The sequence below is a fragment of the Trichoderma atroviride genome, chromosome 5 (assembly GCF_020647795.1).
Source record: "Trichoderma atroviride chromosome 5, complete sequence".
NCBI lineage: Eukaryota > Fungi > Ascomycota > Sordariomycetes > Hypocreales > Hypocreaceae > Trichoderma > Trichoderma atroviride.
In genome coordinates this window covers 3,183,743-3,210,551 of record NC_089404.1, presented here as the reverse complement: position 1 = coordinate 3,210,551, position 26,809 = coordinate 3,183,743, and the positions used below count along the sequence as shown (strand labels likewise).

The window sequence follows — 26,809 nt, the reverse complement described above, 5'->3', positions numbered from 1 at the left end:
CTCCTCTTCTCCTCCTGCAAAATTCTCAACGCCTCCGTCGCGGCCTTGGTCTTAATCTCCTCCTTGTTAATACCCCCCCCTCACCTCCACAACCACCCTCTCCCCAATCACGACCTTGCAAAAGAACTCCTTATCCCCCGGCGACTCAACCACATCCTCCGTATGGAAGTCATACACCACCGTCTCCGAATTGGCCCACTTGCCCAGCTGCTCCTTTGGATGCTGCACATGTACCTTGTCACGCAGCAGCCGCTCCAGGTACTTCATCAGCCCAAACTGCGCGCATACAGCCCTGCACGCCTCAATCGACCCCGAATCCACCCATACGGCGCCAAGCACAGCTTCAAACAAATCAGAGTAAAACTTCTTCGGGTTCAGCGCCGCCAGCAGAGCCCATGGATAGTGCGCGCCGTTCTCCATGACGTCGAGGATCTCTGCCCTCAGGGCAGCATGTCTCGTCGCCGTCGCCAATTGCTCGATGCCAATGGAATTCGCCGCGTGCCGCATAAACTGCCACAGATAGGTATGCGTTTCTTGGTTCTCCACGCTGCCTTCCTCCGTCACGACAGTCTCCATGGATTTCAGACCGTGTTCCATCGTCATGAAGGCGAGGAAGTCGCCATTCACCAAGCCCGTCTTCAGCGTATGCATCGTATAATGAGGCAGCTCCGGCCTCACTTCAAAAATCCTGGTCACGATAACGTGGTCAAGGACAGCATCGCCCAGAAACTCCATCCTTTCGAGAGATCGCTTGCCATGGTCCATCACACCGTCCGCCATGAACGAGGCGTGCGTCAGGGCCTCTGTCAAAAGAGCCTTGCGTTGAAAGGTATATCCAAGCAACCTCTCCAGGGGCTCCAAGATCGGCGGAAGACGCTCATTTGGCGGCACTCTGTTGAAAAGAATCTCTCTGCCCTTGTCTATGCCATCCCAGTCGATTTCCGAGAGAAACATGGCAATGCATTTCTCTGCCATGGCGATGCCTCCCTCGCAGTATGAAGCACCAATCAACGCTTCAACCACATCCGCGAGTGTTTTGGTCGAAAGCCTCCTCTCGGTCGTAGGCGCATTGACATCTTCCTGTAGGACGTCCTCCAAGTACAATGGACGCCACTTGTGACCTGTGAAAGGCTTTGTGACTAGGAATCTGGGCAGTCGAAAGTCAACTGCTGCCTGGTATAGCCGTACGTTGGAAATGAGTCGATCTCTCCAGTAGGAAAGGTAGCCCTCAGGCCAATCGGGTTCTGAGCAACATAATGTTAGCAAGAAGAAAAAAAGGAATCTATAGTTATTGGGAGGGTGTTTCTCACTAGTAACCGCAGCTTGTATGCAAGTGCAAAGCTTGAGAATGGAATCGCCCAAAAATTCCAGTCTCTCATAATTCATCGGCTCATTCGCACTCCGCGCACATATAGCCTCTCTCACCAAGCCCCAGTCCGATATCCCGACCGGCTCAAGAACAGTCGTGGCCAGCTCCTTAGCCATGAGCATCACGCCCAGTTCATGTATGATGGTGGGTATTATCATGCCAAACATGGCATGTGTCGCCGGTACGGTATCAACTATGGCCCATTCCATGGGATACACCCGCGAGTAAGGCCTGCTGCTAGCTTGTTCTTTCTCGGGGTTGCCTTGCAAGCGGTGCAGGAAATCGGTTCTCCGCGTCCACTTCTTGAGCACGAGATAAGGCCCCTTTTCGGGAGCCTTTTCAAACCCATAAAAGGCATTCTGCACCAGAGTGATGGAGGGCTTGCATTCGATTATGTCCTTGTAGGTGTAGGGAGAGTTGGTGTTGTCTCGTATAAGATATCGTCCGCTTCTAACGTCCTCATCGAACGGATCAAATCCAACTGCACCAATTTGGTCCATCGAGAGCGAGTCACTCTTTGCCCAAATCCGCACCACGTGTTCTCGTCCTTCGTTGTGAAGCTCATCTTTGGGCCACCTGTGGCAGAAATGCAGCGCGAGAAGAGCTGACGTATGGTCTGGCAAAGACGCAACCTGGCCATGCGGCACTGACCTCCCTTCAGAGAATCGCAGTTCCAGCTTATGGCCTCTGTCGAGGAACAAGTCTAGAGACGGAGGCTGATTAAGCTTTACGGGCAGCAAAATCTCATACTCGCCAATCACCTGGCCGTTTTCTTCATAGAAAGTGAGAGAGTAGAGCCATTTATCGCCGGTCTCTCGCCACGCAGGGGCAACATGATGCCATGGCTTCATCATGGGCTCAACAGCCACCTCAGGCACTCGGCTATCGATTCCGGGAATCTCATCCGCTTTGAATGGCAATAGATTGTCGTTTAGGAGCCCGGCATCGTTGAGGGCCATGTAGGCTTGGAAGGCGGCATCTTTGGTGGCATTCTTTTCTGATCGCCACACAGACGCACTGTTGTACTGCCTCGGGTTCACAGGTATGAATGGCGGAAGCAAAACAGTGGCAGTCAAAGCATTGGAACCCACACCGTCCTCTTTGTGAATGATGTAATCTGGTCGGCTGTCAACAAACTCCGTCGGCGACAAGGTCCTGCAAAAGTGCTCCAAGTGCGGTTTGGCATTGTCAAAGTCGAGCCTCGCCCCGGTCACTGGGTGAGTATAACATATGGTGCCTAGGCTCTCAGATTCTTCAATCATCTCCAGTTGCTGAATCTCTCTCTGTTCGTCTTCAAAGAGCCTCGCCATCTCATCTTCCTTCTCCTCCCATTTCTTCGAGGAAGCGTCACCCTCGTCAAAGAAAAGGACCAGCCTCGAGTCCTTCATCCGCGCCCGTCCGCGCCTTTGTATAAATGATTTTGAAGTCTTTGGGACGTCAAAGCAGATGACAAGATTGCAGGCAGGGACGTCAATTCCCTCTTCCAAGACCGCGGTTGCAATGAGCAGGTTAATCTTGCCAGAGCGGAAATTCTGCAGAGCCTTGAGGTCGCCCTTGTCTCCAAAATCATACACGACTCTTCGCTTTGATGAGTAGCTGGAAGATCCAACCATGGTGCCAACTCTGTATTTTTTCTTAATGGCCGGGTTGATGGAGAGGATCTCGGCCAGCATTTTCACCATGACCCGCTCCTCGACAAAGATGATTCCCATTGTGCTTTGTTCATCGATTGACAAGAGTTCTTCCAAAAGCACGAGGACTTTGTCTGAAATGTCGTTCAAACCTTGGGGGGCCTTGGGAGGGGGTTCGACCTCGACTCGGCGAAAGATGCCGGCCAGGTACTTCTTTTCACGGTCCCGACACTGATACCACTGGTCGAAAAACTCGTCGCCGTATTCAGCCTTGTCAAGATACGACGATATGCTCTTCCAGATGAAAAGGTCAGCAGCCCAAGGCCCAAGCTGTTTGCATATGCTCTGCGACTGAGACTTGAACGTCTTCATTTGAATCTGCGTATAAGTGTCTTCTTTGAGTATAGTTTTCTCTAACAAGCGTCCGTTCCTCTCCGTAAGGTTTTCCCTTAGCGACTGCACAAAAGGGTCTTTGTTAATATCCAGATCACTATAGACCCTACTTAGAGACTTCATGGCAGGGGTGGAATATTCCTCGGCAGGTATGTAGGCTTTATGCTGGATGCTGGGTCGTTTGACGCATTTGAGGAGCTCGTCTCGGTGCAGCGTGGGGGGAGATGCATCTTGCATCCATCAGCTGCTCCAAGGCTACGAGATCTGTAGCCTCGGATTGGATGCTGGGGGTTGCTGTCAAGCCCAAGATTGCGGGCACGCTCTTACCAGCCGACAGGCATGGATGATAATGATGCTGCATGATCTTGCCGCCAGGGTATTTTCCAACACAATTATGGACTATATAAGAGCCAAGACGTGTCAGCAATTCGAAACATGTAGAGGTAAAGCTACCTTGTTTCTTGACCGCTTCTTGGCGATGTTGAAAAGCATACCTTCATCAAATACTATCAGCGCCAGGTGTTCCATCTTAAGGTAAGCATGGTCGAGAGCATCCAGGAGAATCTGGGGCGTTGTAATGACAACTCGAGTCTTTGCCAGAAGAGGAGTCCACATCTCCTGCGTCCAAGTAGGTAGATGGCGATTGCCAGCGAGCATCTGCATGGGCACCGAGGGGATCTGCAGCTTCAGAACTGTATGCTGCTGGGCACTCAAATGGACAGTTGGCGTGATGAACCAAACAATCTAGCGGTTGTCTTGTTAGCGATTACATGTATATTGCTTGATACCAGCATAAAGCCATTGGCAGCCCACCTTTTTTGGGTCGCATCTCTCCAATTCCGCCTTGATACGAAGTACAGCCCTGACACAAGACAAGGTCAGCATATACATGGAGTAATCGACAGGTCTATCTCGACTTACACTTGGGTCTTGCCACTCCCCGTGTCCATCTACATCCATCAGTCAGAACACGTTACTTTTGGTAAACACTACAACACCAACATGTGACAGTTGATGCAAGTAACAAAGAAACTCCCACTTACAGCAACAATCACATTCTGCCTCAGGCTCTGCTCGAGCATCTCAAGCTGGTAAGCCCTCGACGCCATTATTGCTTGCTCTCCATTGCCGCCTGGGGTTTCTGCCTGGCCTCCATCCAGAAGCTGCTGGGCGGGTGAGGCGTCTCTAATATCAGCCCCAGGCACATGAGCCTCGCCGGCATCATCAGCAACGCCCGCCCACTTCTCGATGCTGTGGCCCAGGGGTGTGTCTCCCGGGCCACGCCCTGCAAGGTCTAAGTCTGAGCTCGAGCCGGAGCCAGTCACGTCACCCGCAGACGAACCACGCAGCGTCGACAGGGCCCTGGGAACCGCGCCCGGAGCAGGTCCCGAGGCCGGGCCAGGCCAGAGGCCGTTGCCCTTGCCAGATGCCAGGCCATCTGCCGCTAACTTGCCTGCCGGAGCGCGCCACATGAGCCGGCGGTGCTTTGGCGCTCCCGCAGCTGCGGATCGGGTGTGACTCAGGCAACAACCACCTCTACGAAGCCACAGGCTCCAGGATGGCAGCCTGACGTGTGTTCCAGACGCAATCAACGCGCAACGGGGAAAGGGAAAAGGCGGTATTGGCCTGTTTGTTAAAAGGCTGCCCAAAAGAGAAAAAAGGGCCGTTGCTGGATCCGGTCCCTAGCTCGAGATTGATATCAATTATGCTTCACACGCCGTACTTGGAGCTTGTTGCGGGGTAGGGCGTGAAAGCGCATGTGGCCTATCAGACGGATCGACTCGTGTGAACCAGGGAAAATGGATAGTCTAGGTTGCTCTGGAATGCGTAAAGCTAGAGAATACTACCTCCTCGTAGTAGTCCCAGGTAGGTAATTACTGGGCAACCAAGTCGGATTCTGTGTCGGTTCGTACGCGCGGTGGGTGGGCTCGATCCCAGCTCAAAGGCGCATAAAGACAGCCCGAGGCGTCAACAGCTGAGGCGTCTCCGAAATGGGACAAGCTACAAGCTCTCGTTTTGGCTATTTTTTCGGACAAGTCGACAGAGCGTCTTGAAATGTTGGTAAAGATGTAGAAGGCGAAGACGCAAGCCGATGACGAGCGGGGGACGAGGCCTGTATTATGCGCAGGAAACTTCATGTTACTCAGATCAGTGGGAGGCCAACGCCGAACATGCCTTGGAGCCACCAGCGCCCAATTCACCAGATGGAATCCGTATGGAGCTTGGGCAGTTTTCTCAATTCTTTTCTTCTTCTTGGGCGGCTCATTCTATAGGCTACAAACCCAACTGGGTGTTACACTGGCAACCATCATTTAAAGATGTACTCTCAAGTAATTCCTCTTTGCCATCTGCGCGCCTTTGTTGGCGTAGACCACAAATCAGGCTGGCATTGTTAGCCCTGTTGTCTCGTCTCACCCAAGTACATGTAGCTGAGAAACGTAAACGTGCTGCCTAAGACATCCAACATCTACATGTGTGTGCCGTAGCAGCCAATCATGATGGCCTCACCATGACGATTTAGTAATGCCAGATAATAATGCCTATAGCAAAGTTGCAAGTTCCTTTCGTTGACTTCACCCCACGAACGCTGAATACTTCCCGACTTGGTCACAAATAGTACATATTACCTATACCAAGGCAGTTAGGCTGATATGTCGGAGGCCAGGCGAGCGGTATTATTTCGTTTCAAAGACGATTTACCCTGCAGGCAGCCAATTGGGAGGTGGTCACAAGGCTTGTTTGGGCACGGCGACAGATTTCATCTTCTCCATACCTTTGGGGAGAGCTTAATAATTATAGGCCACGCGGTTCTAGAAGGATTCGGCTAATGAGAACTCAATGCGTGCTTTTATAACGTATATTGCTAAGCTGAGCTTTCACGGCGCCGTATTGCCATGGTGGAGAATCATAAGAGTTTGAGCTAGAGTCTAAGCAGGGTCTGAATTGGACTTGAAAATCCATCCGTCACAGCAGTGTAAGTGCAATAGTAGTCTATCTGTAACTACAAGGGCCTGTGACTGTGAATATGGGTACGTGTAATTCAAAATTCACCTCGCTTAATATGACCAACCATCAATCTTGATGCAACAAGCCACCCTTGGCCCGGCACTTCCTCCACTCTCGGGGAATATTGACCCGCCGTCACGGATCTTGCTTATAGTCTTAGGAACTCGCCAAAACAAAAATCTCTTACGGCCGACCTGCCGCTGCGGTGTTCCGTGCTCTTATGCAACGTAGGGGAGTCATAAGAGTCACAAGTCGGATATGGCTCACCGACCGTGAAGCTACAGAGGCTAGCGCAGTACCATTCGCTATAAATAATCCGCTCTAGTGGATAATACGCCCAGGTAACGGCGTAATACGACTGCCGCCTACAATGTATGCAACTTACACGCAATAGGCGTGCATCTATTGAGGCGAAGATAAAATTTTCAATGTAGCATCAAGGTTTCAGAAAGGGTAAAGAGAATAGGTCGCTGCATCTGCTAAAAGGGCCATCAGTCATGGGTGACGTAGTACATGTACATTTGCACAGTTCAATCTCCGAATCTACTCTCATGATCCCATCAGGCTTACATCAACACCCAGGATCATAACAATAGCTGACTCTCTATACTAAAACAAAAACAGAAACCTTTTCTTTTCTACCGCATACCATATCCTAGATAAGAATTGCCAACATGGTGTCGTAGCATCGAAGCTAGTCAATAGGCAGCGGCTTAATCCATTCACTGCAGGAATTCATCGCATCTAGACGAGTACATGGAGCCGCTCTTAATGCCATCAGGCACGTATCAATACTCGGAATTGTAAATACACAGTTGAATTTCTATACTATGATGAAAATAGAAATCTACTCTTTCCCTTCGCATACCATAAGCCAAGTCGAGTTGCCAAAATGCCGTCGTAGCATCGAAGCTACATGTAGTCACTAGGCAGCCTCGTTTTATCACAACAGGCCAATTGCCTTCACATCCGACCCACCAGCCACCACTTTAACCATGTAAACGCAAAAGTCTCCATCCATGGACCTTTTCGCAACAGGCTTCAACGCCTGGCACCAGCTCTCCCTCAATCGCCAAAGCTCAAACGAGGAGGAGGAGCCTCATGACCTTTACCGCTTTACAAAAGTTCTTTCTGCCGCCACCATCAAACGACCAGTCGCTCGACTCACTTACACCATCGGTATAGCTCGCCTTCAATACTACCTATTGCCATTCTAAAGAAACACTCCGATTTCGCTTCATACTAACAAACGCTCCTTTTGGCAGTTCACCGCGATGGAAGTCTCATCGTCGCCGGCCTAGTCCCCCCCCAAGACCGTGGAAACCGAAGCCGAGTTTCTCTACACGTCAGCCGAAGCCGCCACCGGAGAGCTTCTAGCCATTGTCCACGACAAAGATGGCGACGACAATGACGCCAACAACAACAAGCTGGTAAAGTACTCGTCCTTGGCATCTCAAAGGGCTGGCGCCGAGCCAGAGTCCATCTTCGACTGCCGCCCTCGAGCCACGCAAGTCGCTGCGTTCAACACCGGCTTCGTCATCCTCCACTCTGACGGCTCCGTCTCTACGTTTGGGGACTCCCGCTTCGAAGCCTGTCTCGGGAGAGACACTGATCCGCTAGATCGGTAAGCCAAGTTGAAGAAAGCGGATGATGAATATCGGACTTGAAGTCCCACTGACCCGGGTTCAACCAAAATCCTACAGACCGTCTGGTAAGCCGGGCCCGGTACCCGACCTCAATGACATCGCGTCGGCAGATGATCCAATCAAACTCGTCACCGCCGGCGGAACTGCTGTGGCGGCGCTGACCAGCAACAGCTGTAGCGTCTACGTCTGGGGCTGCTATCCGCCATCAGCAGCTTCAAGAGCATCAGCATCAGCATCATCAGATAACTCTCAGACTCATCGTCGAGGACATGCTTTTCAAGAGCTCTCGGGCGTGCCCAACTATACAGAGGTCGACGGCGGGAAAGACGTTGTGGATGTCGCTCTGGGAGAGGCTCATGCCATTGCACTGACTACGGACGGGCTCATCTATGTCAGTGGCGAGAACAGAAATGGCCAGCTTGGATTTGGGAGAGAAGTTGGTAGAGCAGAAACATGGACAAATGTTCCATTCCTAGTTGCAGATGGTTATAAGATTGTGGGTGTGGCGGCTGGTCCACGAGCATCCTTCATCCTAACTGCCAAAGCATAGATGGGCTTGTCAGTAGAGCCTACTAACAGGGGCAGAAGAGAATTTAATATGGATATTTGGATTGCTCTACTCGGTAGCATTCTGGTTTGTTTTACTTCATACTGCAAGGAGCATTGACGCTTTACTCTTCTTTGCTTCACTGGCTTAGCTTTCACAAGATGCAGCTGATATCAAGTAGCCGTCTATCGTGCCAAATTCTTTTTGTTTATTAAGCTTTATGCCTCATTGGTATACATCAAAGCCTGCTTTATCATTATTCCGAGCATGGGTGTGTCTATCATAGACTTGACAAGTAATCTTCAATCTCCTGGGGAGTCAGCTTTCTAAACCGGGGGCCAGTGGCACCCTCAACACCCTCCACGCCAAGCAGATGGTGAGCAGGAGCTCCAACAATACCTAGAAAGTAATCAAGTGTTAAAAACAACAAACATGTCCCGCTCGCATGTATTATGACATCAGGAAAGGAGAGCTTACCGATTTCAATAGAATCACCATTCATTTCACCCTCAATGTTGTCCTTGAGCGTCAACAGAGCAATGTGAATGGCATCTTCCAGCTCCAGCTCCTCGGAATATCTCTTCTCCAAAAAGGTCTTGGCCTTGGTCGCGCTCTTGCCAATGGCCGTGGCCTTCCAGGGGAAATAGCTGCCCGTGGGGTCAACCTGGTACAGCATGGGGCCTCCCTTGTGAACTCCTCCCGTCTTTGTTGTCTTCTTCACCTCCTCGCCCTCCTTGATCTCGGTCTCCTCCTCTTCGGGTTCGATGCCCTCGTCCCAGCCGGCAACCAGCATGCTGACGCCATATGGTCGAACACCAGCTGACTGGGTGGCCTCTTGCATGACTCTGGCCACATCCTGCACGAGTATTCTGGTGGGAGGGTATTCGTTGTAGATGCGCTTGTAGCCTGTGTGCGCAACCTTGCGCGCTCTGTCGACCAGTACTCTGTAGTCGGGTCCCATGCCGGAGTAAACGGTACCGATGTTGGGCGTGATGTGGCTAATCTTGGACAGACTGCTCTGGTCGGCGAGGGGGGAGGACGACTTCTTTTCGGTAGCAAGGACGATGCCATTCGTGGCTGTGAGTTCATTTGGTTAGCTCGCCAGCCATCTGCTGCCCTCTTGAAGTGAGCCATACCTTTGATACCCAGAGCAGTGATGCCCTGGTTGACCGCATTCAGCGCATACTCTGCGAGCAGGAATCAACATGTCAGCCTCATTCTGTGTCATTCCAACTGTAAACCCATCCAAATGGCTCGAGCGATGGGTCTGGGTGCGAAGAGCTATGCGTACCGATTTGTACCAGCTTGCCGCTATCGAGGGAACAAGGTCAGTAGAGGGGTCTTTGGCACATGGAGATGGAGATGGAATGACATCAGCCAGCGTACCTGGGCGAGAATGTGGTCAGAGAGAAGGAGTATCGGTCAGCCATGTCTGGATGCTGGTCGAGGGTCTATGCGGTCAATTGCGTCGATATGCGGAGCGCCAAATGCTTCTTCGAGTGTTGATGAAGCTATCCTGGCCAGCTGCTCTGCTACAACACTGTGGAATCCCACTTGCGGCAGCAGGCACACTGAGCTGCGCGTCAAGCTTGGCCCAGGCAGTGGGCTGGCCGCGGAGCTTTTATTTTGCCGAGTTCCGGTGGGGGGAGCTTGGGAATTTCCAGCACTACCACGTTTGGTACGGCAGCTTTTCTCGTTCGACCAAACTCCGCCAGAGAAAAAAATCATTGTCCGCAGTCACGCAGCCGGAGAATTCGGCTCGCTGAGCTACATGGAACGTGACGCGGAAATCGATGAAGTGGCCTCTTCCGTTACTGTCGATGTAAAGACCTGACGCGTCGCTCTTCTTCCTTTGCCGCATTGCTGCCTGACCAGACAACCTGCCAGGTACTGTCACTTCGTACCATGTGAAGCTACCAACTGCTCTCCCTCTGTTATCCTTTTTCTTCTCGATACTACTTATTGCGTTACCAGCTGGCTGAGGAGCTACAGCCGCGATGGAGTGGTTTGGCGAGCGAGCCCGAGCGCCGTATCAGTCGTCGGTTCAAGACAAGACTTTCACCACGTATCCAGATGAGTGGACAGCATCAGACAACGATGGGGAGCACGCATCTGCACAAACTCAAAGTCAGCCACCACCAAATGCTGCGCATAATCAGAGGCGATACAAACCACGAACGTGTCGTATCTGCCTGGATGTCGTGGAACCAAAATACCCTTCAAATTCGAGCAAGCCGGTATACGTGTCCGATGACGCCGAGTTAGGAAGACTCTTGTCCCCGTGCAAGTGCAAGGGATCGCAAAAATACGTGCATGAGGGATGTCTCAACTCTTGGCGGCTATCAAACCCCACGGCCCCAAGAAACTACTGGCAATGCCCAACGTGCAAGTTCTCCTATCGACTGGTGCGCCTTCATTGGGCCTCGATGCTAAGCAGCAAATGGGCTCAAGCCGGGCTGACGGTGGCGATTCTTATTGTGAGCATATTCTTGCTAGGATTCATGGCAGACCCGCTCCTCAATCTTTGGGTCGATCCCGTTGGTACAATCAGCGAAACCGTGACGAGCGTTGTGACGGATATCGAAGCGCTTCAAGAGCCAGACTGGGAGCCGCCAACGACTTGGTCGGAGCATTTCATCAAGGGTTTCTTCTCCCTTGGCCTCGTGGGCATCTTCAAGTCCATGCTCGCCGTTTCGCCGTGGCATTGGTGGAACCTGCGCAACATGACGGGACGACGCCAGGAAGGCGGAAGAGCAAGAGTTGAGAATATCAGCCTGCTGTTTGTCATTATTGGAGCCTTTACCGCTCTGATGGGAATCTGGAAAGGAGTGAAGAAACTCAGTGAACGAGTGTTGAAGAATGTGAGTGAGAGAGTCTTGGATGTCGGGACTGATGACGATGACGGTGACCTTGATGAAGACGAAAGGAAGGACCAATAATGAATTTTTCTGCCTCTCCTTGCGAATCTACCGATGCTTTTCCCTCTTCTTTTGACGATATCCCAACGTTTTGCACACTCTTAAGTTGTCTCGAACTCGCTCTTCCGTGTCAAGCCAACTAGTCTGCGTGCAAATAGCGACGCTCTACCATTGCTTTGGGCAAAGGCCGTCTTGGTTCTTTGTCCGCTGGCATGGTATGAGATTTGCCGGTGCGTTTTTGCGTGCTTGAGAAGCCCCTTGGGGATTCAAGAGACTGCAATTCCAGCAAGTATCTGCTCCGTACGCCCTAGTACACCTACCTTTAAGCAGCATCATTGGACAGCCTGGCACATTTTACATAGACACTTGAATGTATCGTTTATAATTCATTGTAATTATTGTTCAATTCAATTATCAAGTGTATTTAGCCACCTTCTCCTGTCCTCTTGTTAATATTTGTAAGCAATGATACAGTCTAAACTCGATGCTCAAGTGTAATAAAGAAGTTTTTCTGATATATAAACCACCGGTTCGATGTAGTCCACTCAGCTGTAGGATTTGCAAAAGCAAGCTAGATTCCAGTTTAGTAGGCTGCTTAAAAGGATCTGGTGAGCAACTTGGTTACATACCTTGTATTTCCAAAGAATTGTAGGGACGACTTTATATATCTCTAGCAGGCTGATATTCTGTCCCACGCATGAGCGACCACCCATTCCAAAGGCGAACATGGCACTGTTCATAAGGCCGATTTGAGACTCAGAGGCCTCAATCCACCGTTCTGGCCGGAATTCCCTGGGATTTGCGCCAAATATGGACTCCTTTGAGTGTAGTGGCCAAGCCGAAGTCCCGACAATTGTACCTCCAGGGAGGAAGTGTCCGCAGACCTCTAGGCCTTGGGGAGGCACAACTCGCTCAAGGGGGGTTGCCAATTCCTGGAAACATCCGTAGGCCTTCTTGGATGACAGCTTTGAGATACGGAAGCTTTCTTGCCTCGCCGTAGCTCATGATGCCATCATCCCTGTTGGGCGGAGATTCGTGAAGCTCAGCCATAAGCTTTTCCAACGTGGAGGGATTCTTGAGCAAGAAGTAGAAAATGGCGGAGAGGGCAATGGCAGTGGTGTCGCCACCAGCAAAGATGTTGACAAGAGTGAGACTCAAGATCTCTTGCTCAGTCATCAGCTCAGGATCTTTTATCCCCGCCTGGATGAACCGATCGAGAAAGTCTGTTGCGGACGGAGCGGCCCCAGCCCCTAGGGCCTCATACCGTTCCTTTATTTTCCGCGCAGCAAATCTCACCACAATAGAGTCTCGCTCCTGTAAAATGCCCATTCTGCCCAGCCACAGTTTAATTGGGTTTTTTGCCCAGAAACGATCGAGCCATGGCATTTGACCGACCTAGAAAAGCGGCGGGTGAGTTTCAACATTGCTTCAATTTGTAGAATGCCAAACGGTAGGCTAGCTTACAGTGTTCTGATGGCCAAGCTGCATCTCAACCTGATGCATGATTCCTTCCATATCTCCACCGCTCTCGAGGAAGCCGATTCTCTCCGAGAAACTCAGCTCGCCAATGGCGTCAAAGGCATATAAGTTGAGCCACCTTGACAAGTCAAAGACTTTTTGGCCAGTTTCTGTATTGACAAATCTCTTATCGAGCTCTCTCATGAATGAGCTCAGTGTTGAGTTTACAAATGGCTCCAGCTGGACCAATGTACTCATGGAGAATGCTGAAGCAACGCTTCGCCGGAGAACTCTATGGAAGCCATTGTTCCTTAGACTAAACATGTTTTCAAGAATGTGCCCTCGCGCCACATCACGAAAAGTCGCATAGAACTCGGACTAATCACTATTAGAAATGAGGCTTCATCTTGAAAGGAAAAAAAAGGGGGGAGAGAAAATTGCACACCTTTTCGTAAGAGGTCCCAGCTCCATATATCTTTTTGACAGCATCCATATCTGTAACAGATACAAGATTCGGCCCCAGGCGAACGACGTCTCCATGCTGAGCATGGAGCTTGATATGAGTAGCTTCGGCCTTCTCAGTCCATGTCAAAGCAAACCTCCAGAGATTGGTGCAGGATGCAAGCCACGGGCCAGGGATTCTGCTCAGCCGATTGTATCTATTCAAAAGCAATCGAAGTATTCCGAAAAGTAGCAAGACTGCTGACACCCTGATTACGAAAGGGACTAGCTCCCACATTCTGACGTATTGGAATAATATGTTTCTTTGACATGTTGAAAGAAGTAGTTCAAGATGGAGGACTTTGAGCCGGTTTTATGATCAGAATTTGTCTCGGGTGAGATATTAAACATTTTAACGATTATTAAAAAAACCCTGCCTTGACTAAGTTTTATAGGAAGGTTGACTGTAAAACAAAGGCTTGCGGCTGGGACCGAGCCAACCCTGCCGTGCAGAATCTACTAATCATTGCCAAGTGTATTTCTAGCCCCTTTATTCTACTTGTTAAACTAAATATAAAGTTTACAGTCTTTATTCCAACTTCCATGAAGCACATGCATCTCAGTTGTACAAATTCTATGCTTGGAGTACTCTAAGTCGATAGCAGTTAGTACGAGGAACAGACTACCTTAAGTAGGACCTACCAGGTCGATCGCCCTGTCACATGTTTCAACTCTTCTTGCTAAATGGCAAAAAAGATTCATGTCATCTTCGGAATAGTAATTTTAGATGATTCGAATGCAATTGAACACAAATGACACAAGAGATACAGCATCTTTCTCTACAAAAAATAATTCCAAGAGCTTGTCAAAAGGCTCTATTCCTAGCCAAGAATTTTGAGTAGTACTTAATATTATCAACCTGGGAAGCCGTTATAAAATTCCCATTAGCATCTATACTTTATCCTCCCAGTACAGTTTGTCGAGAAATAGTGTCAATTATTGTATATTCTGTGAGATGGGGTTTTTGTCGAGAGCCAACACCATGGAGTGGCCCCTTGTTGCCGCTCTGGCACATTTGACATCGGCTTGACTGTATACTTCCCAACTCTGATAACTGTTGTGCAATTCAACTACCAAGTCAATTCGGCACCTCTTGTTCTCTTGGCCATGTTTGTAAGCAATCATGTAGATAGCAACCGCTAACTCGGCTCGTACATCTACTATGCCACCTCCTACGGGCAAACAAAAGCCTCGCCCTTATCAGCCTCATCCATCTCTGCGATAACGCCTGAATCACATCTCCTCCTTGGTACTAGCCCGTCAGCTTCGGCGCTTGAGTCCGTATGCAGTGCTGCTAGCAAAAAATACGAGGCCAAGTCGCAAGGATAAGGCGCCGTTTGCAAGCACCTACTGGGCCGGCGATTCGTACTCCCGGCGCCGGCCTCGTGTTCAGCGCTGGCCGGAAAAAAGAGACCACCAGCAGACCCCTAAGAATAGCGGCGCGGTACAAATCCAATGTCATAAGGGATCGTCGCTCGCCATCGCCTCACCGCGCGCGAATCGCCTTTTGTCGCAGCGGCCCGTCACTGCCAACGCCACTCGTTTACTTCGATTCGATTGGGGCTCTTGATTTAATTGATTTCTTTTTTCCGCACGAGCTTGTGTCGCCGGACGCTGCAGACTGTGGCTTTCGCGGACCTGCCTCTGCTTGCTCTCCTTACCGGCCGTCGCACAGCTGGCCTCAGGACGATTGAAGACGCCTTGCCGCGACTCTCGCATCCCGCCACCTCTGCAAGTTGGCGATTCGACTGCATTGTTTGATTGAATGCGCTGCGACGAATCGAAATAAGAGAGACTTGAAAGAAGCCGCTTTAATCGATACATATACTGGGCAAAACAGGCTACTGCGTTGGGGATACGAGATACGAGACACCCTCTTCGAACCGACAAGATGCATTACGCCTATCCTGCTCGCAAGAGCTCCAACCCGCCTCCCTTCCGACCCAGATCTACGAGACTGCCCAGCTTGCGGAGGAGTCGGCTCAGGACCGTTGGCATTGTTGCGTTTGCGATATTTGCGCTGCTGTGGCTGTTTTCAAATCCAAGCGTGCCTCGCCCCGACCGCGAGCGTGTGCCGTCAGGCCAGCCGCCTGTTGTGATAGTGACAGTCATTGACCCGACTTCATACAATAACGCCTATCTCAAAACAATTAGAGAGAACCGAGAGCAGTATGCGGCCAAGCATGGTGGGTAGCCCCTCATCTTTCTTCATATCTTAACACATGCTCGACCATTGTTCCAATGTGCGCAGAAATGACTGACACGCAGAAAAAACACAGGATACGAGGCATTTATCGTCAAGGCCTACGACTACGATACCCAAGGAGCGCCACAGAGCTGGTCGAAGCTCATGGCCATACGACACGCATTGACCAAATTCCCCGAGGCCAAGTTCGTCTGGTATCTTGACCAGGACGCTTACATTATGGATGTGAACAAGTCATTGGAGGAACAGATTCTGGGCCAGAGGAGGCTTGAGAGCCTGATGATCAAGAACTACCCCGTTGTTCCTCCGGACAGCATCATTAGAACGTTTTCGCACTTGAGAGCCGATAATATCGATTTCATTGTCAGCCAGGACATTTCGGGGCTGGTGGCTGGCAGCATCATTGTGAGAAACAGCGAATGGAGCAAGTTCTTCATCGAGACTTGGATGGACCCTCTGTACCGAAGCTACAACTTCCAAAAGGCAGAGAGACACGCTCTGGTAAGTGAAGCTGAGACACAATTGAATTGGGAGACAAGAGAAGACAGGACTAACGTAGGAAATGCAGGAACACATTGTTCAATGGCACCCCACCATTCTCTCGAAGCTGGCTCTCGTGCCGCAGCGCACACTCGGCCCATACACGCGCACCGACCAAGGCGACTCATACCAAGACGGCGACTTTGTGGTCTATTTCTGGGGCTGCGCCAAGTCAGGCGAGGGAAGCTGCGAAACCGTGTCGTCAAGTTACTACAAGAAATGGACTGCGGCTTTTGGCAACTAGAAGGGGAAGCAAGCATTCCAATCATCTACCGTGAGCGAAAGAGAGAGAAAAGACCACAGACAGAGAAGAGATTTGGGAGGCAAATTATGGGTATAAAAAGAGATATTGAACAAATCTACTGGGAAAATATGGAAAGCGAGCGGCTACGGCGGCGGCAAGGAAAACACAAGACAAAAACACAAAAAACGATCCACTTGCGTAATAACCCCGGCGTTCGTTCGGAGCATATATCCTTTTTGGAATCTGTACATCCACGGCGTTTTATCTTTGGTTGACTAAACGTGTGTTTGTGTTGTTGACAGTTGGAAGAAGAGAGAAATTTTGGGCATAAAAAAAGGGAAGATACACAGGGCGGTGGGGTGGGAAACCCCGAGTTAGAGTAGATATTCGGAGAACAACGATTGGGTTCTCTGAAACTACTCATGGTGGAGAGGAAGAATGGGGGATTGGAAGGAGAAGCAAAATATATAAAGCAAAACGGTATTATGCTGATGAATTATGTCTTTTTATTTACTTTTTGAATGGACTCGTCCTGCTGAGGATGCGTTGACATATGGGGAAGGGCGGGTACCTATTTTATTTAGAGCTGCTTGGCTACTTTTGATAATACGATATTTGAATACTACTGGACATTAGTGTATTTGTCGTGTAGTGGTTGTGCTTTGAGATGAAGTGGCATGTTATCTTCATGAGCATGTGATGATATGGATGCCTCAAGTATGACACCAAGGAAGAGGCAGCAGTAGCAGTACCAGTAGGAGTAATAATAACAGCAGGGGCAACAATAACAGCGGTAACCCAGATGTATAATAGCTAGACTTGCCACAGTGTCCGAGAATGTTTCCCTTGGACAATACAACACAATGACTGAACACACGATGCATAGAGGGTTTACTAGCAGGGCATTGTCCAGTATCTGAGAATACAACAATCAATGTTACTTTATCTCTTATGATCGAATACTTGGTGACTTGTAAATAGTCGACCGCATTCGGCCAGAATCAATCATATTGATATGGCACGTTTTGATGCCAAGTGCGTAAAACGGCAAACTCAATCCCCAGCCCGGGCTACTTACACGATTCCGTCCAGCCACAGAATATTCACATGCAGCTCTGTAGAAGCTCTCAACATTGAGGTATTTTATTGATAGTATGCAGCCATCAATCGATCTTGACTCTACAAAGTTTTGAGTTCTATTGGAGGAAAAAATAAACAGACAAATCCAATTAACAATGTGTTCATCGTTCAAGCATCTCACGGCGTCCGCGGGTTTCCCGTCTCTCGCTTCAAGTCCCGTCTCGGCTTAGCGGTCGTCCCGCTGGAACATGTGAAGGCGGGCGTCATTTCACCGCGCTAGTCTGCCTTCGGTATTTTCCGGGGCCAGTGCATGCCAGCCGAGGCGCGGGATTGGGCAGATTCGAGACGAAGACACTTGCTCTTTCCCGGAACACGGAACACGCGCATCATGGACGGGGCTGCAACGAATTGATTGCGGGAGGGCATGTACTCTGCAGCACAAATCGGGCGGCGGGGTACCTGTGCCGCGGCAGAATGTACATCCACTACGTCGAGCAGCTCGTGTTAGTGGCAAGTTGCTTCAACAGGTGTTTGTCTGCCCAGCAAAGCTTATCCTCCGCACTCTTCTCGTTGCAGCATCTCCCCGAGCCGTGGCTTCATCTGCCCTTTGCTATGCCGGCCTGTTTGAATTGATCTCTCTGCTGCTCCAGCACTGTTAGACGAGCATAGACGGAAACAAAACACAAAGCCGCCGCGATGCCAGGGAGCTCGCGCATTCCTCAGAGCCTCCGCGGCAGTCTGGAGAGCGTCAAGCGCCGCAGACAGGCGCTCTCCCTCAGCGTCATCAACCTGGACCTGTGAGTTTTGCGAGGTGCCGAGCGGCGCAATTGAACGTGAGATGGAGCTGTTCCTTGCTGACGTCTTGCTCGTCTTCTTTTTCCTCTGCCGCAGCCTCAAGAACATCCTCTTCTTCTTCTTCGTGCTCCGGTATACCCGGCGGCTGTGGTGGAAGCTCAAGGGCCGAGGCATCATCGGCGCCATCCTCGAGCTGTACCGCGACATTGAGCGGACGCTGTATGGCTACTTTCTGCGGGCGCCGGGCGTGCGCGGCCAGGTGCAGAAGAAGGTCAAGGAATCGCTCGAGAAAATGTCCAACAAGCTGGTGCCACCGGGCCAGACGAAATACTTGACGCTGCCAAAGGAGGGCATGACGGACGAGGCGGTGCGCGCAGAGCTCGATGCCCTTGCAAACATGGACCACACGCGCTGGGAAGACGGCTTTGTGTCTGGTGCAGTGTACCACGGCGAGGACGAGCTGCTGAAGCTGCAGGCCGAGGCCTTTGGCAAGTTCACCGTGGCGAACCCCATCCACCCGGACGTCTTCCCCGGCGTGCGCAAGATGGAGGCCGAGATTGTGAGCATGGTGCTCAACATGTTCCAAGCCCCTCCCGGAGCTGCTGGAGTGACGACTTCTGGTGGCACCGAGAGCATCCTGATGGCTGTGCTGTCTGCGCGCCAAAAGGCCTACAACGAGCGTGGAGTTACGGAGCCCGAGATGTAAGTGCCATCCATCTACAAGAGTGGCATGATGTGCATGGTATACTAATGACTTACAGGATCCTGCCTGCGACCGCACACACGGCTTTCCGCAAGGCCGGCGAGTACTTCAAGATCAAGATTCACTACGTAGACTGCCCTGCTCCCTCATATCAAGTAGATGTTCGTCGCGTCTCACGCCTCATTAACCGCAACACTATTCTGCTTGTCGGCTCTGCGCCCAACTTCCCCCACGGCATCATCGACGACATTGCAGCCCTGAGCAAGCTCGCGCAGCGCAAGAAGCTCTGCCTGCACGTGGACTGCTGCCTCGGCTCGTTTGTCATTGCCAACCTCGAAAAGGCCGGCTTCGAGTCGACGCTCTTCGACTTCCGCCTCAAGGGCGTCACCAGCATCAGCTGCGACACGCACAAGTACGGCTTCGCGCCCAAGGGCAGCTCCACGGTGCTGTACCGCAACGCCGAGCTGCGAACCTACCAGTACTTTGTGTCTCCCGACTGGGCAGGTGGCGTCTACGCGTCGCCGGGTATGGCGGGATCGCGGCCTGGAGCGCTGATTGCGGGCTGCTGGGCCAGCATGATGCGGTTGGGCGAGGCGGGCTACGTGGACGCCTGCGTCAAGATTGTGGGGACGACCAAGAAGATTGCCGAGGCGATTCAGAACGGCCCCGTGCTGGGCGGCGAGCTGGACCTCATCGGCAAGCCGCTGGTGTCGGTGGTGGCCTTCAACGCCAAGACGCTCAACGTGTACGACATCGCCGACGGCATGTCGTCCAAGGGCTGGCACCTCAACGCGCTGCAGAGCCCCCCCGCCATCCACGTCGCAGTGACCATGCCCATTGTCAAGGTGTGGGAGCGGCTGGTTGGCGACCTGGAGACGGTGGTGGAGGAGGAGCGCGAGAAGGAGAGGGTGCGGCTGGTGGAGGGCAAGGGGGCCAAGGGCAAGGCAATGGGCGACTCGGCGGCGCTGTACGGCGTGGCGGGATCGCTGCCGAACAAGGGCGTGGTTGTTGATCTGGCGACAGGGTTCCTCGACTTGCTGTACAAGGTATGAGGGCGAGACGACGAGCGAGCGTGAGCGAGAGTGCACGTGTGTGAGTCTGGAGTTTCTGTCTGCGTCTGTCTGTCTGCTTGTGATGTGTCTGTCTGTCTGTGTCTGTGTCTGTGTCTGTTTAGACACGTGAAGTGACGAGGGGGGTACTACTACTCTGGGAGTGCAAACTTGTAGCATTATTTCGTCTCCTTTCTTGTGTCCTCTTTTTATTTTTATCTCATGGGTTTATTCTTGGATATCTAGCTAGGCATCATGCCATAGATGGGCAGATGGAACTAAAAAAAACTGAATCATACAAGCTGCAACCACACACGACAAGTCTCATGTAACCTCATCTCTCACGCTTCACGATAAAGTCCTATCGAGTTGCACGACTGCTGCCGGCGATTGATTCATGTCTTGCAGACAGACTGCTCGATCACGTACATGACATACATACAGGAACACGTACATATGTATGCATGCGCTGTATCCATGCCGATGATTCGATCGATTTGCAAGCTTTGTCTCCATCTCTTGCTGTCTCGTCTCCATATCCATCCCGGATGCCGGTGGTGCCTCTCTGAACCCTGCAGCAAACCGGTTGAGCAGCCCTTGAGCAAGGCGACAGCTGTGTTGGCTATGTTACGAGGCCTTGGTAAAACCGGGTCTCTTTTTTTGATCGAACGATTGATCATTTTGTTTCAGGTGCAGTCTTGCATGGGGAAAAGGAGATGGCCAGATGGCATGGATCCATTTTGTATGCCTTGTCTGTAACGTATCGACTGGCACATGCTAACACATGCATATATGCACGTCTTTCTCCTTTTTGACTGTTGTTCTTTTTTTTTTTTTTCGCTTACATACTTTGTTTCTTTATCTCCGTGCATGCAAAGGGAATGGGAGGCAAAACACGAATTACAATGCAGTTGGACGCAATTGAGATGAGGGGGGGATTAGACAGCCTCGCTTTGTTTTTTACTCCTCTTTGTGGTTTGTTGGCACCATCTCCACTCTCGCTCGGTCTCTCGGTCTCTGTTTCTTTGAGTCCGTCTAAGCCCGTTGGCCGTAGTAAGCCTGTATCTATCATGCCAGCTACGAGACTTGGCAATGATACTGTTTTTGGCCTCGTTTTGGATATTATCCGAGCACCGGGCTGGCACCTGCGTTTGCAGCGCTTTGTACTAGTGGCAAAAAGAGTGAAGCTACTTGGACGCGATGCATGAACTGGCATCATGCGGACAATGTCCGACTTGGCTTGGACAGAAAAATGCGGCTTATTCCTCATTCTCGCCTCTCTCTCTCACAAGAGAGGGGAAGAGCTTTTTGGTATCATCTTCATTTAGGCGAAAGCACAATGTCGGTATATCCTGCGGAGTACTTTTTTTCACCTTCGGTATGGCGGTTCTACCCCATTTTCCATATAGATTACCGCCAGGTACATATTACCTCGCACATGCAAGGGAGCTCTGCTAGTTCTGTTTTATCCAAGTTTTCTTGTTTTTGCCTGCATCTTGGTTTTTAGCTGCATCGGGCCGGGCGAACAATGGGTAGAACGGGTGGCTGCACGCATCGCTCTGGTCCATTTCCCATTCGCCTTACTTTTTTGGTATATGAATGTGTCTAGTCTTGAGAGATAACGGGATCAAAGGGGGGGGGGACATACGTGGTCGTCTGTGGTTGTTGCTTTTTGGGCGAGGCGATCGGCACTGGGGGCAAGGGACAGGGGTTTTTGAGTGAAGTTGGCGATGGGGGTGGTGGTTTACGGCATGTCGAAGGGGACTATTACTGATTACTGCATACACTGGTGGCCGGCTGAGAGAGGGCAAGATTTTCAGCTCGTTCCGGTGGGAATGAGTGCAGGATGAAGAGATGGCGATGATCTCTGTGAAATGGGAGCATGCAGCGTGTAATGATGTGCGTGGTGTAAGCCATTGCCTGCGCGGCATGTAGAGCATGATGCGATGAGGGCAAAGTCGCTGCAAGAGTGTATATCAATTATATGCCCCATGACTAGGAAATCAATGAAATGACATACATACAGACAATGTATGAAAAAAGATGTGCATAGGAGAAATGCAGAATAATACACGCGTTAAGCATGATGCACAAAACGAGCAAAAAAGCCCGTGAGGGTATGACGACAGAAGTCCACAGCTGAAAAAAAAAAAAAAAACGGAATACGACCTGCCGCAGTAATACGCAGCCAGCAGTAAATCGTGAGATTCTTGCAGCGTGGACATGGTCACAGCAGCAGCTCCAGGCCAATCCTTGAACTTACCTCATCGTTACACTGCAATAGGCTCTCCTCACCCCCTACAGTACATACAGCAGCCAAAAAAACAGGGCCTTTGCTGCTTGTAATTAGTACTGATTTAGACTAGACTTTTGCTATGCAGCGAATCAACAGACAGGGGACAAGGGGCCATAGACAAAGTGAGGCTTGCGGGCTGTGGCGAGGCCCGTGAGTGCTGCTTTGCTTGGCTGCTGCTTTGGCTTGGAGACGAGACGAGAGAGGAGAACAGAAAGAGGGATGATCCTGGTTTGGGCCCGTCTCGTGATGCTCTATTTTTCTTGTGTTGTTTTTTGGTTTCTTGGGCTTGGGTAGAAGAGGGGAACTGAATGAGGATTCAGTTGGGCCGTGACGGCGGTTCGTGTAAGTCGAGGCAAATATCCAAAGCACGGACTATCACGACGGTTCTACATCCAGCTACAGCAAGGGTACACGTCGACGTGAAATCCAGCAACTGGCTATACTGCCACCAGCAACTGCTACGTACCAGCAATCCTCCCTTGCAGACAGACACGGGCTTCAACCTCATCGCCCACTTACATCATCAGCGGATGGATCCAGCCCAACTCCCGCCACAGCAGCCCAACCAACCCAACTCTTCCACATATCACAGCACGGCCCCATCTCCTCCAGGGGGACCCATCATGATGCAAATCGCTTCCTTTCTCTTCCTCTCTGGCCCCCCCCTCCCCTGCTCTCTGTCTCACCCAAAAGGCCAGCCAAAGGCAGCCAAAGCAGCGCAATTCGTCCTTTTGCCGTCGTCTCCCAAACCTCGCCCCCCCTGGTCCCCCCTGCCCTGCCTGAGCTTGTCAAAATAGTAGCTCCAGTCCCCTGTAATGCCTCTCTCTCTCTCTGTGTACCGCTTCCAGTACATTCGTAAAACCGACCTTCTCCACGAAGGGGGGGCCGTGCCGTAACCATCTTTTTTTTGGCTGCCTGTCTTTCTCTGGTGACTGTTTCGCCTCAAAGGGCGTCCCCTCCAAGCAAAGCAAAAAGAGCACGTCCTTTGTTTTCCCCCTGCTCCAGACCACGTATGTCGCTCGCAGTACCGAATAGGTACCACCCTTCACCCCTGGCCTGGGACCCAAGGCAAACCAGGTTGTTCGTCCACTTGTTTCTTCTTCCCAAGATAGGCGCCGCAGCGTGCCGAAGCGGACCAAAAAGAAAAGTGTACATGTTAGAACTAGTGTAGTTTTTTTTTTCCTGATCCAAAACGAGTGGCCGCGATGTCATCATGTGGTGTTTCCACACACTGCACGCTCTGTGCCTCTCTCTGTCTATAAAACTTTTTTTTATCTTCACATCCTCATAGCCGCCCAGTTTCACTGCCCCTTCTTTTTTTTTTTCCACTTGGGTACCTGATCTGGCCTGACAATTTCTATTTGACACTTCATCAATCAAATTTTTTTCTTATAATTTCCCGTTGTGCTTCCCCATCGCCCTCCCTTATTTCTTTGTGCTTCCCGTCTTCCTTGTGAATCCCGAACAAGCTGCAATCAAACCTCCGAGCAGTACTCTCAACAAAAAACCATCTTCACATCTCATATCATATACATCTTCTCACTTCTTCTTTACACAAAACAACCCTCTCTTTGGACCCTTCCAACGTCGTGTCCTCCTACCTATATTGCCACCCTCTCCACCTCTTCTCATAGAGCACAAAGCAGTATCAAACAGTAAAAAGACCAACCAGCAACTCCCGATAACAAAAACAACTTCCTTGTCATTCCTCCCCCTGGGCTTCAACATCTGCGGGAAACCCATCATTTTTTTTCTTTCTCCTCGTGGAGGTGTCAAAAATCTTTTCTCCCTGTCGTGCTCCCCATCCATCAAAATGGCTACCGAGGCGACGGTCTTACACGGCCCTCTGCCGTCGACGGCAGATGGCAGCACAACCTCGCCAACGCCGCGCGGCGGTGACGGGAAGCTGGACGACCGGCCCTTGAGCCATACCGCCGTTTCAAGACAGAGAGAAAGGCGAGAGCGGATGAGAGACGAGGCAGAGCAAGATAAAGAGGCGTATTCCTCCGACGACGCCTCAGTCAGGTCTAGCCGCAGAAGACCAGCCCCAAGACGGTCATCGTTTCCGTACAGAGACATCATCAAGTCTGTTTTATCAAACATCATGACCAAGAACGAGGAACCCACGTCGTCTCCCCCCTCTTCTCGGCCCTCTTCTTCACAGGGCAAGGACAAGCCCGACATGAAGGACAAGAAAGTCGAAGACGTCGTCAGGGGCCTTGCCATGGAGGAGTGGAACGCACGATGGCTGGATGAACTCGTAGCCAAGGTCAAAGGAGAGCGTGAGTCTCATCCCCAAAATCAACATCTTCTTTTGATGCATTGTAACTAACACTCGAAACAGTCAGCGACGCCGCCTCAGACCACAGCGTCTCAGACGGCCGCCACACGCCATCATCCCAGTCCAGCGACGACGATGATGACGCCTCCCTCAAGGACATGAAGCGCTACCAGCCCACCGTAGAGGACTGCGACTCCGACTCCGACTCGGCATCAGAGCCCGACTCCCACGCCGCCCAAGAGGAGCCCCAGCCCCTCAGCCGCTCTTCTTCCCTCTCATCAGCCTCCTCCAACGACTCGGCCATGTCCTCTCCCAGCAGCCAGTCCTCCGTCTCCACCGCCGCTTCATCTCCTCCTCCCGCCGAGTCGGAGTCACCAAAGGACCCAAAGGACCCTCGCCTGTCTCCTCGCCCGACCGTCCACTTCTCCCCTCCCACCATTCACTTCCTCCCGCCTGAGCCCACGCCCGAGCTTGAGCGCGACCAAGCCGAGCTGTACCGCACTCAGTCGCTGCCTTCTCAGCCGAGGCCGCCTATCGTGTCTGAGAGACAGGCTCCTGCTGTGGCCGAGAGGCCGACTCCTGCGTGGGGAGCGCTGTTCAACGATAGGGATGAGCCCACCCCGGCCTTGGGCAGACTTCTCCGCGGTTTGGCAACCTACATTGTAAATAAGCCCCCCCTTCTCTCACTCAAACCACTTGATTTGACATATAAGCTAATACAAAGAACATCCAGATCGCAGAATACTCCCCCACAGACTCCCTCGTCATCACCCCCGACAAGCTCTTCAAATTTTACACCCGCTACAAGCTCGACAACGAATTCTTCCCCTTCCAACGTACGTTGCCCCCCCCTTTTCTCACTCACTCACAGTCTTATACTCATACTCACCCTCGTCACAGGCGTCTTCGACACCCGCTACCACAAATCCATCCGCGGCCTCTCCTTCCTCTACACCGACCTCCGCTGCGAGCACCACCTCGTCCAGGAATCCATCACCCGCAAGCCCGTCATCCCCGCCCTCACGCCCGCCGGCTTCGAGGACTGGATGACGCTGCTCATCCGCGCCTTTCCCGACCGCGAGGCCAAGAGGCTGGACATTGTCCTCGCCGACGTCCCCCTTCTGGCGGACGACAGACACAGCAGCAGGAGCCCCGTCAGGAGCAGCTCCAGCGAGAGGCTTCTGCCCAGACAGCTCCCGAGGCAGCTGTTCCCCGAAAGGGGCCATGCCAGGGCTTTTGACCTATTGGAGTCGTCCTTTTCGGAGTGGAATAGAATCACGACCGTGCCTGTTCCCCCTCCTGAAGTAGTACCTGCTCACCCGCTTGCTTATTCTCTGACTTCCAACATCCCGGCCTCGCTGCAGAAACTCCCTCCCGCCGCAAGCAAGGCCCTCATGGAAGATACGCGCCGCCACAAAGACGCCTGCTACATCGACCAGACCCGTCTGCGGCCATCGTCCATAATCTACCCTTCCTCCGCATCTCCCTCCTCGCCATCCTCATCTTCCTTTTCCACCTCGTCCATCCCCGCAGACGTAAAGTCCCATTCCGAGCAACAGCCCTCTTCAAGCTCCTCCTCCAAGCATCACCACCGCACATCCCGCTCCAAAGAACGCGACTCCCGCCATCGCACTGCTTCAGATCGATCGTCCCGCCCGCGCGAGAGATCGCCTACTGGACGGCGCAGCCATAGAAGCAGGCGATACAGGGGAACTAGCCCCAGCGAGTCGGTAGAGCAGAGATATAGTTCGGGGAGAAGTGATGAGCGACGGAGGGAGAGGGAGAGGAGAGGCAGTGTGGCTGAGAGGTGAAGTTTGCCTTGATTATTTTTCATTTGTTTACATCCCAGATGGGAAGTCATGTATTATGTGTGTTTTGCCTGAAGGAGATTGAATCGGGTTACAGGCAAGAAAGGATATTGGGGCGTTACAATGGGCCAAAGAGATTGGAATAGCATAATCAAATAGCGATAGCTTTTTATTTTATACCTAGGATAATTAATATGAACCGAATAAAAAAAATGGAAATGAAGAAAAGAAAAAAAAAGATGTTCGTGATTTGAGAAGCCTTGAGTTCGTGTTTATTTTTTCTTCTCCTTTCTTCTTGTTTTGCCACTTGGACTCCCATTCATCTTCATCTCTTTCTT

General features: G+C 51.4%; 9 protein-coding genes across 11 annotated transcripts; 6 read left to right on the top strand and 3 right to left on the bottom strand.

Moving 5' to 3' along the window:
- Positions 1–7: 7 nt before the first annotated feature.
- TrAtP1_010286 (uncharacterized protein) lies at positions 8–5,579 on the bottom strand. The gene is made up of 6 exons (XM_014089816.2): positions 4,437–5,579; positions 4,315–4,343; positions 4,207–4,255; positions 3,888–4,137; positions 1,311–3,792; positions 8–1,244 (listed from the first exon to the last, which is right to left on the bottom strand). Exons 5-6 carry the CDS (start codon positions 3,628–3,630, stop codon positions 67–69), a joined length of 3,498 nt encoding a protein of 1,165 aa, XP_013945291.2. The 5' UTR covers positions 3,631–3,792; positions 3,888–4,137; positions 4,207–4,255; positions 4,315–4,343; positions 4,437–5,579; the 3' UTR covers positions 8–66.
- Positions 5,580–7,418: 1,839 nt separating this feature from the next.
- On the top strand, positions 7,419–7,810 carry TrAtP1_010285 (uncharacterized protein; the record flags this gene model as incomplete). The annotated part of the gene is made up of 2 exons (XM_014089817.2): positions 7,419–7,578; positions 7,665–7,810. 2 exons carry the CDS (start codon positions 7,419–7,421, stop codon positions 7,808–7,810), a joined length of 306 nt encoding a protein of 101 aa, XP_013945292.2.
- Positions 7,811–8,046: 236 nt separating this feature from the next.
- TrAtP1_010284 (uncharacterized protein) lies at positions 8,047–8,595 on the top strand (the record flags this gene model as incomplete). The annotated part of the gene is made up of 1 exon (XM_066114640.1): positions 8,047–8,595. One exon carries the CDS (start codon positions 8,047–8,049, stop codon positions 8,593–8,595), a length of 549 nt encoding a protein of 182 aa, XP_065970736.1.
- A 166-nt stretch (positions 8,596–8,761) lies between these two features.
- Positions 8,762–10,138, bottom strand: TrAtP1_010283 (uncharacterized protein). 2 transcript variants are annotated; one of them, XM_066114639.1, is made up of 4 exons: positions 9,979–10,138; positions 9,729–9,903; positions 9,070–9,669; positions 8,762–8,991 (listed from the first exon to the last, which is right to left on the bottom strand). In XM_066114639.1, exons 3-4 carry the CDS (start codon positions 9,551–9,553, stop codon positions 8,873–8,875), a joined length of 603 nt encoding a protein of 200 aa, XP_065970735.1. In that variant the 5' UTR covers positions 9,554–9,669; positions 9,729–9,903; positions 9,979–10,138; the 3' UTR covers positions 8,762–8,872. The 2 variants fall into 2 exon arrangements, with proteins under 2 accessions (XP_065970735.1, XP_065970734.1); XM_066114638.1 differs by having other exon boundaries at positions 8,762–9,669; positions 9,729–9,779; positions 9,884–9,903.
- A 451-nt stretch (positions 10,139–10,589) lies between these two features.
- TrAtP1_010282 (uncharacterized protein) lies at positions 10,590–11,531 on the top strand (the record flags this gene model as incomplete). The annotated part of the gene is made up of 1 exon (XM_014089819.2): positions 10,590–11,531. The coding sequence occupies one exon, from the start codon at positions 10,590–10,592 to the stop codon at positions 11,529–11,531; it is 942 nt and encodes a 313-aa protein (XP_013945294.1).
- An 891-nt stretch (positions 11,532–12,422) lies between these two features.
- On the bottom strand, positions 12,423–13,707 carry TrAtP1_010281 (uncharacterized protein; the record flags this gene model as incomplete). Its single annotated transcript, XM_014089821.2, has 3 exons — positions 12,423–12,905; positions 12,975–13,346; positions 13,414–13,707. The coding sequence occupies 3 exons, from the start codon at positions 13,705–13,707 to the stop codon at positions 12,423–12,425; spliced, it is 1,149 nt and encodes a 382-aa protein (XP_013945296.2).
- Positions 13,708–14,840: 1,133 nt separating this feature from the next.
- On the top strand, positions 14,841–17,090 carry TrAtP1_010280 (uncharacterized protein). The gene is made up of 3 exons (XM_014089575.2): positions 14,841–15,655; positions 15,749–16,176; positions 16,244–17,090. Exons 1-3 carry the CDS (start codon positions 15,361–15,363, stop codon positions 16,457–16,459), a joined length of 939 nt encoding a protein of 312 aa, XP_013945050.1. The 5' UTR covers positions 14,841–15,360; the 3' UTR covers positions 16,460–17,090.
- A 991-nt stretch (positions 17,091–18,081) lies between these two features.
- Positions 18,082–20,387, top strand: TrAtP1_010279 (uncharacterized protein). Of its 2 annotated transcripts, XM_014089822.2 has the most exons (3): positions 18,082–18,336; positions 18,431–19,036; positions 19,096–20,387. In XM_014089822.2, exons 1-3 carry the CDS (start codon positions 18,236–18,238, stop codon positions 20,087–20,089), a joined length of 1,701 nt encoding a protein of 566 aa, XP_013945297.2. In that variant the 5' UTR covers positions 18,082–18,235; the 3' UTR covers positions 20,090–20,387. The 2 variants fall into 2 exon arrangements, with proteins under 2 accessions (XP_013945297.2, XP_065970733.1); XM_066114637.1 differs by having other exon boundaries at positions 18,082–19,036.
- A 2,730-nt stretch (positions 20,388–23,117) lies between these two features.
- TrAtP1_010278 (uncharacterized protein) lies at positions 23,118–26,621 on the top strand. The gene is made up of 4 exons (XM_014089823.2): positions 23,118–24,664; positions 24,727–25,325; positions 25,397–25,499; positions 25,564–26,621. The coding sequence occupies exons 1-4, from the start codon at positions 24,196–24,198 to the stop codon at positions 26,472–26,474; spliced, it is 2,082 nt and encodes a 693-aa protein (XP_013945298.2). The 5' UTR covers positions 23,118–24,195; the 3' UTR covers positions 26,475–26,621.
- Positions 26,622–26,809: the final 188 nt, after the last annotated feature.

Excerpts from the sequence above, each read along its gene's own strand:
- TrAtP1_010286 (XM_014089816.2), bottom strand. The coding sequence starts at position 3,630 with ATGCAAGATGCATCTCCCCCCACGCTGCACCGAGACGAGCTCCTCAAA. Across the intron at positions 1,245-1,310 it reads CATACAAGCTGCGGTTACTA|AACCCGATTGGCCTGAGGGC; the intron begins GTGAGAAACACC and ends TATGTTGCTCAG.
- TrAtP1_010283 (XM_066114638.1), bottom strand. The coding sequence starts at position 10,022 with ATGGCTGACCGATACTCCTTCTCTCTGACCACATTCTCGCCCAG. Across the intron at positions 9,780-9,883 it reads CGGCAAGCTGGTACAAATCG|AGTATGCGCTGAATGCGGTC; the intron begins GTACGCATAGCT and ends TCCTGCTCGCAG. Across the intron at positions 9,670-9,728 it reads CACTGCTCTGGGTATCAAAG|CCACGAATGGCATCGTCCTT; the intron begins GTATGGCTCACT and ends ATGAACTCACAG.
- TrAtP1_010280 (XM_014089575.2), top strand. The coding sequence starts at position 15,361 with ATGCATTACGCCTATCCTGCTCGCAAGAGCTCCAACCCGCCTCCCTTC. Across the intron at positions 15,656-15,748 it reads GCAGTATGCGGCCAAGCATG|GATACGAGGCATTTATCGTC; the intron begins GTGGGTAGCCCC and ends GAAAAAACACAG. Across the intron at positions 16,177-16,243 it reads AGGCAGAGAGACACGCTCTG|GAACACATTGTTCAATGGCA; the intron begins GTAAGTGAAGCT and ends TAGGAAATGCAG.
- TrAtP1_010279 (XM_014089822.2), top strand. The coding sequence starts at position 18,236 with ATGCCAGGGAGCTCGCGCATTCCTCAGAGCCTCCGCGGCAGTCTGGAG. Across the intron at positions 18,337-18,430 it reads AGCGTCATCAACCTGGACCT|CCTCAAGAACATCCTCTTCT; the intron begins GTGAGTTTTGCG and ends CCTCTGCCGCAG. Across the intron at positions 19,037-19,095 it reads GGAGTTACGGAGCCCGAGAT|GATCCTGCCTGCGACCGCAC; the intron begins GTAAGTGCCATC and ends AATGACTTACAG.
- TrAtP1_010278 (XM_014089823.2), top strand. The coding sequence starts at position 24,196 with ATGGCTACCGAGGCGACGGTCTTACACGGCCCTCTGCCGTCGACGGCA. Across the intron at positions 24,665-24,726 it reads AGCCAAGGTCAAAGGAGAGC|TCAGCGACGCCGCCTCAGAC; the intron begins GTGAGTCTCATC and ends CACTCGAAACAG. Across the intron at positions 25,500-25,563 it reads CGAATTCTTCCCCTTCCAAC|GCGTCTTCGACACCCGCTAC; the intron begins GTACGTTGCCCC and ends CCCTCGTCACAG.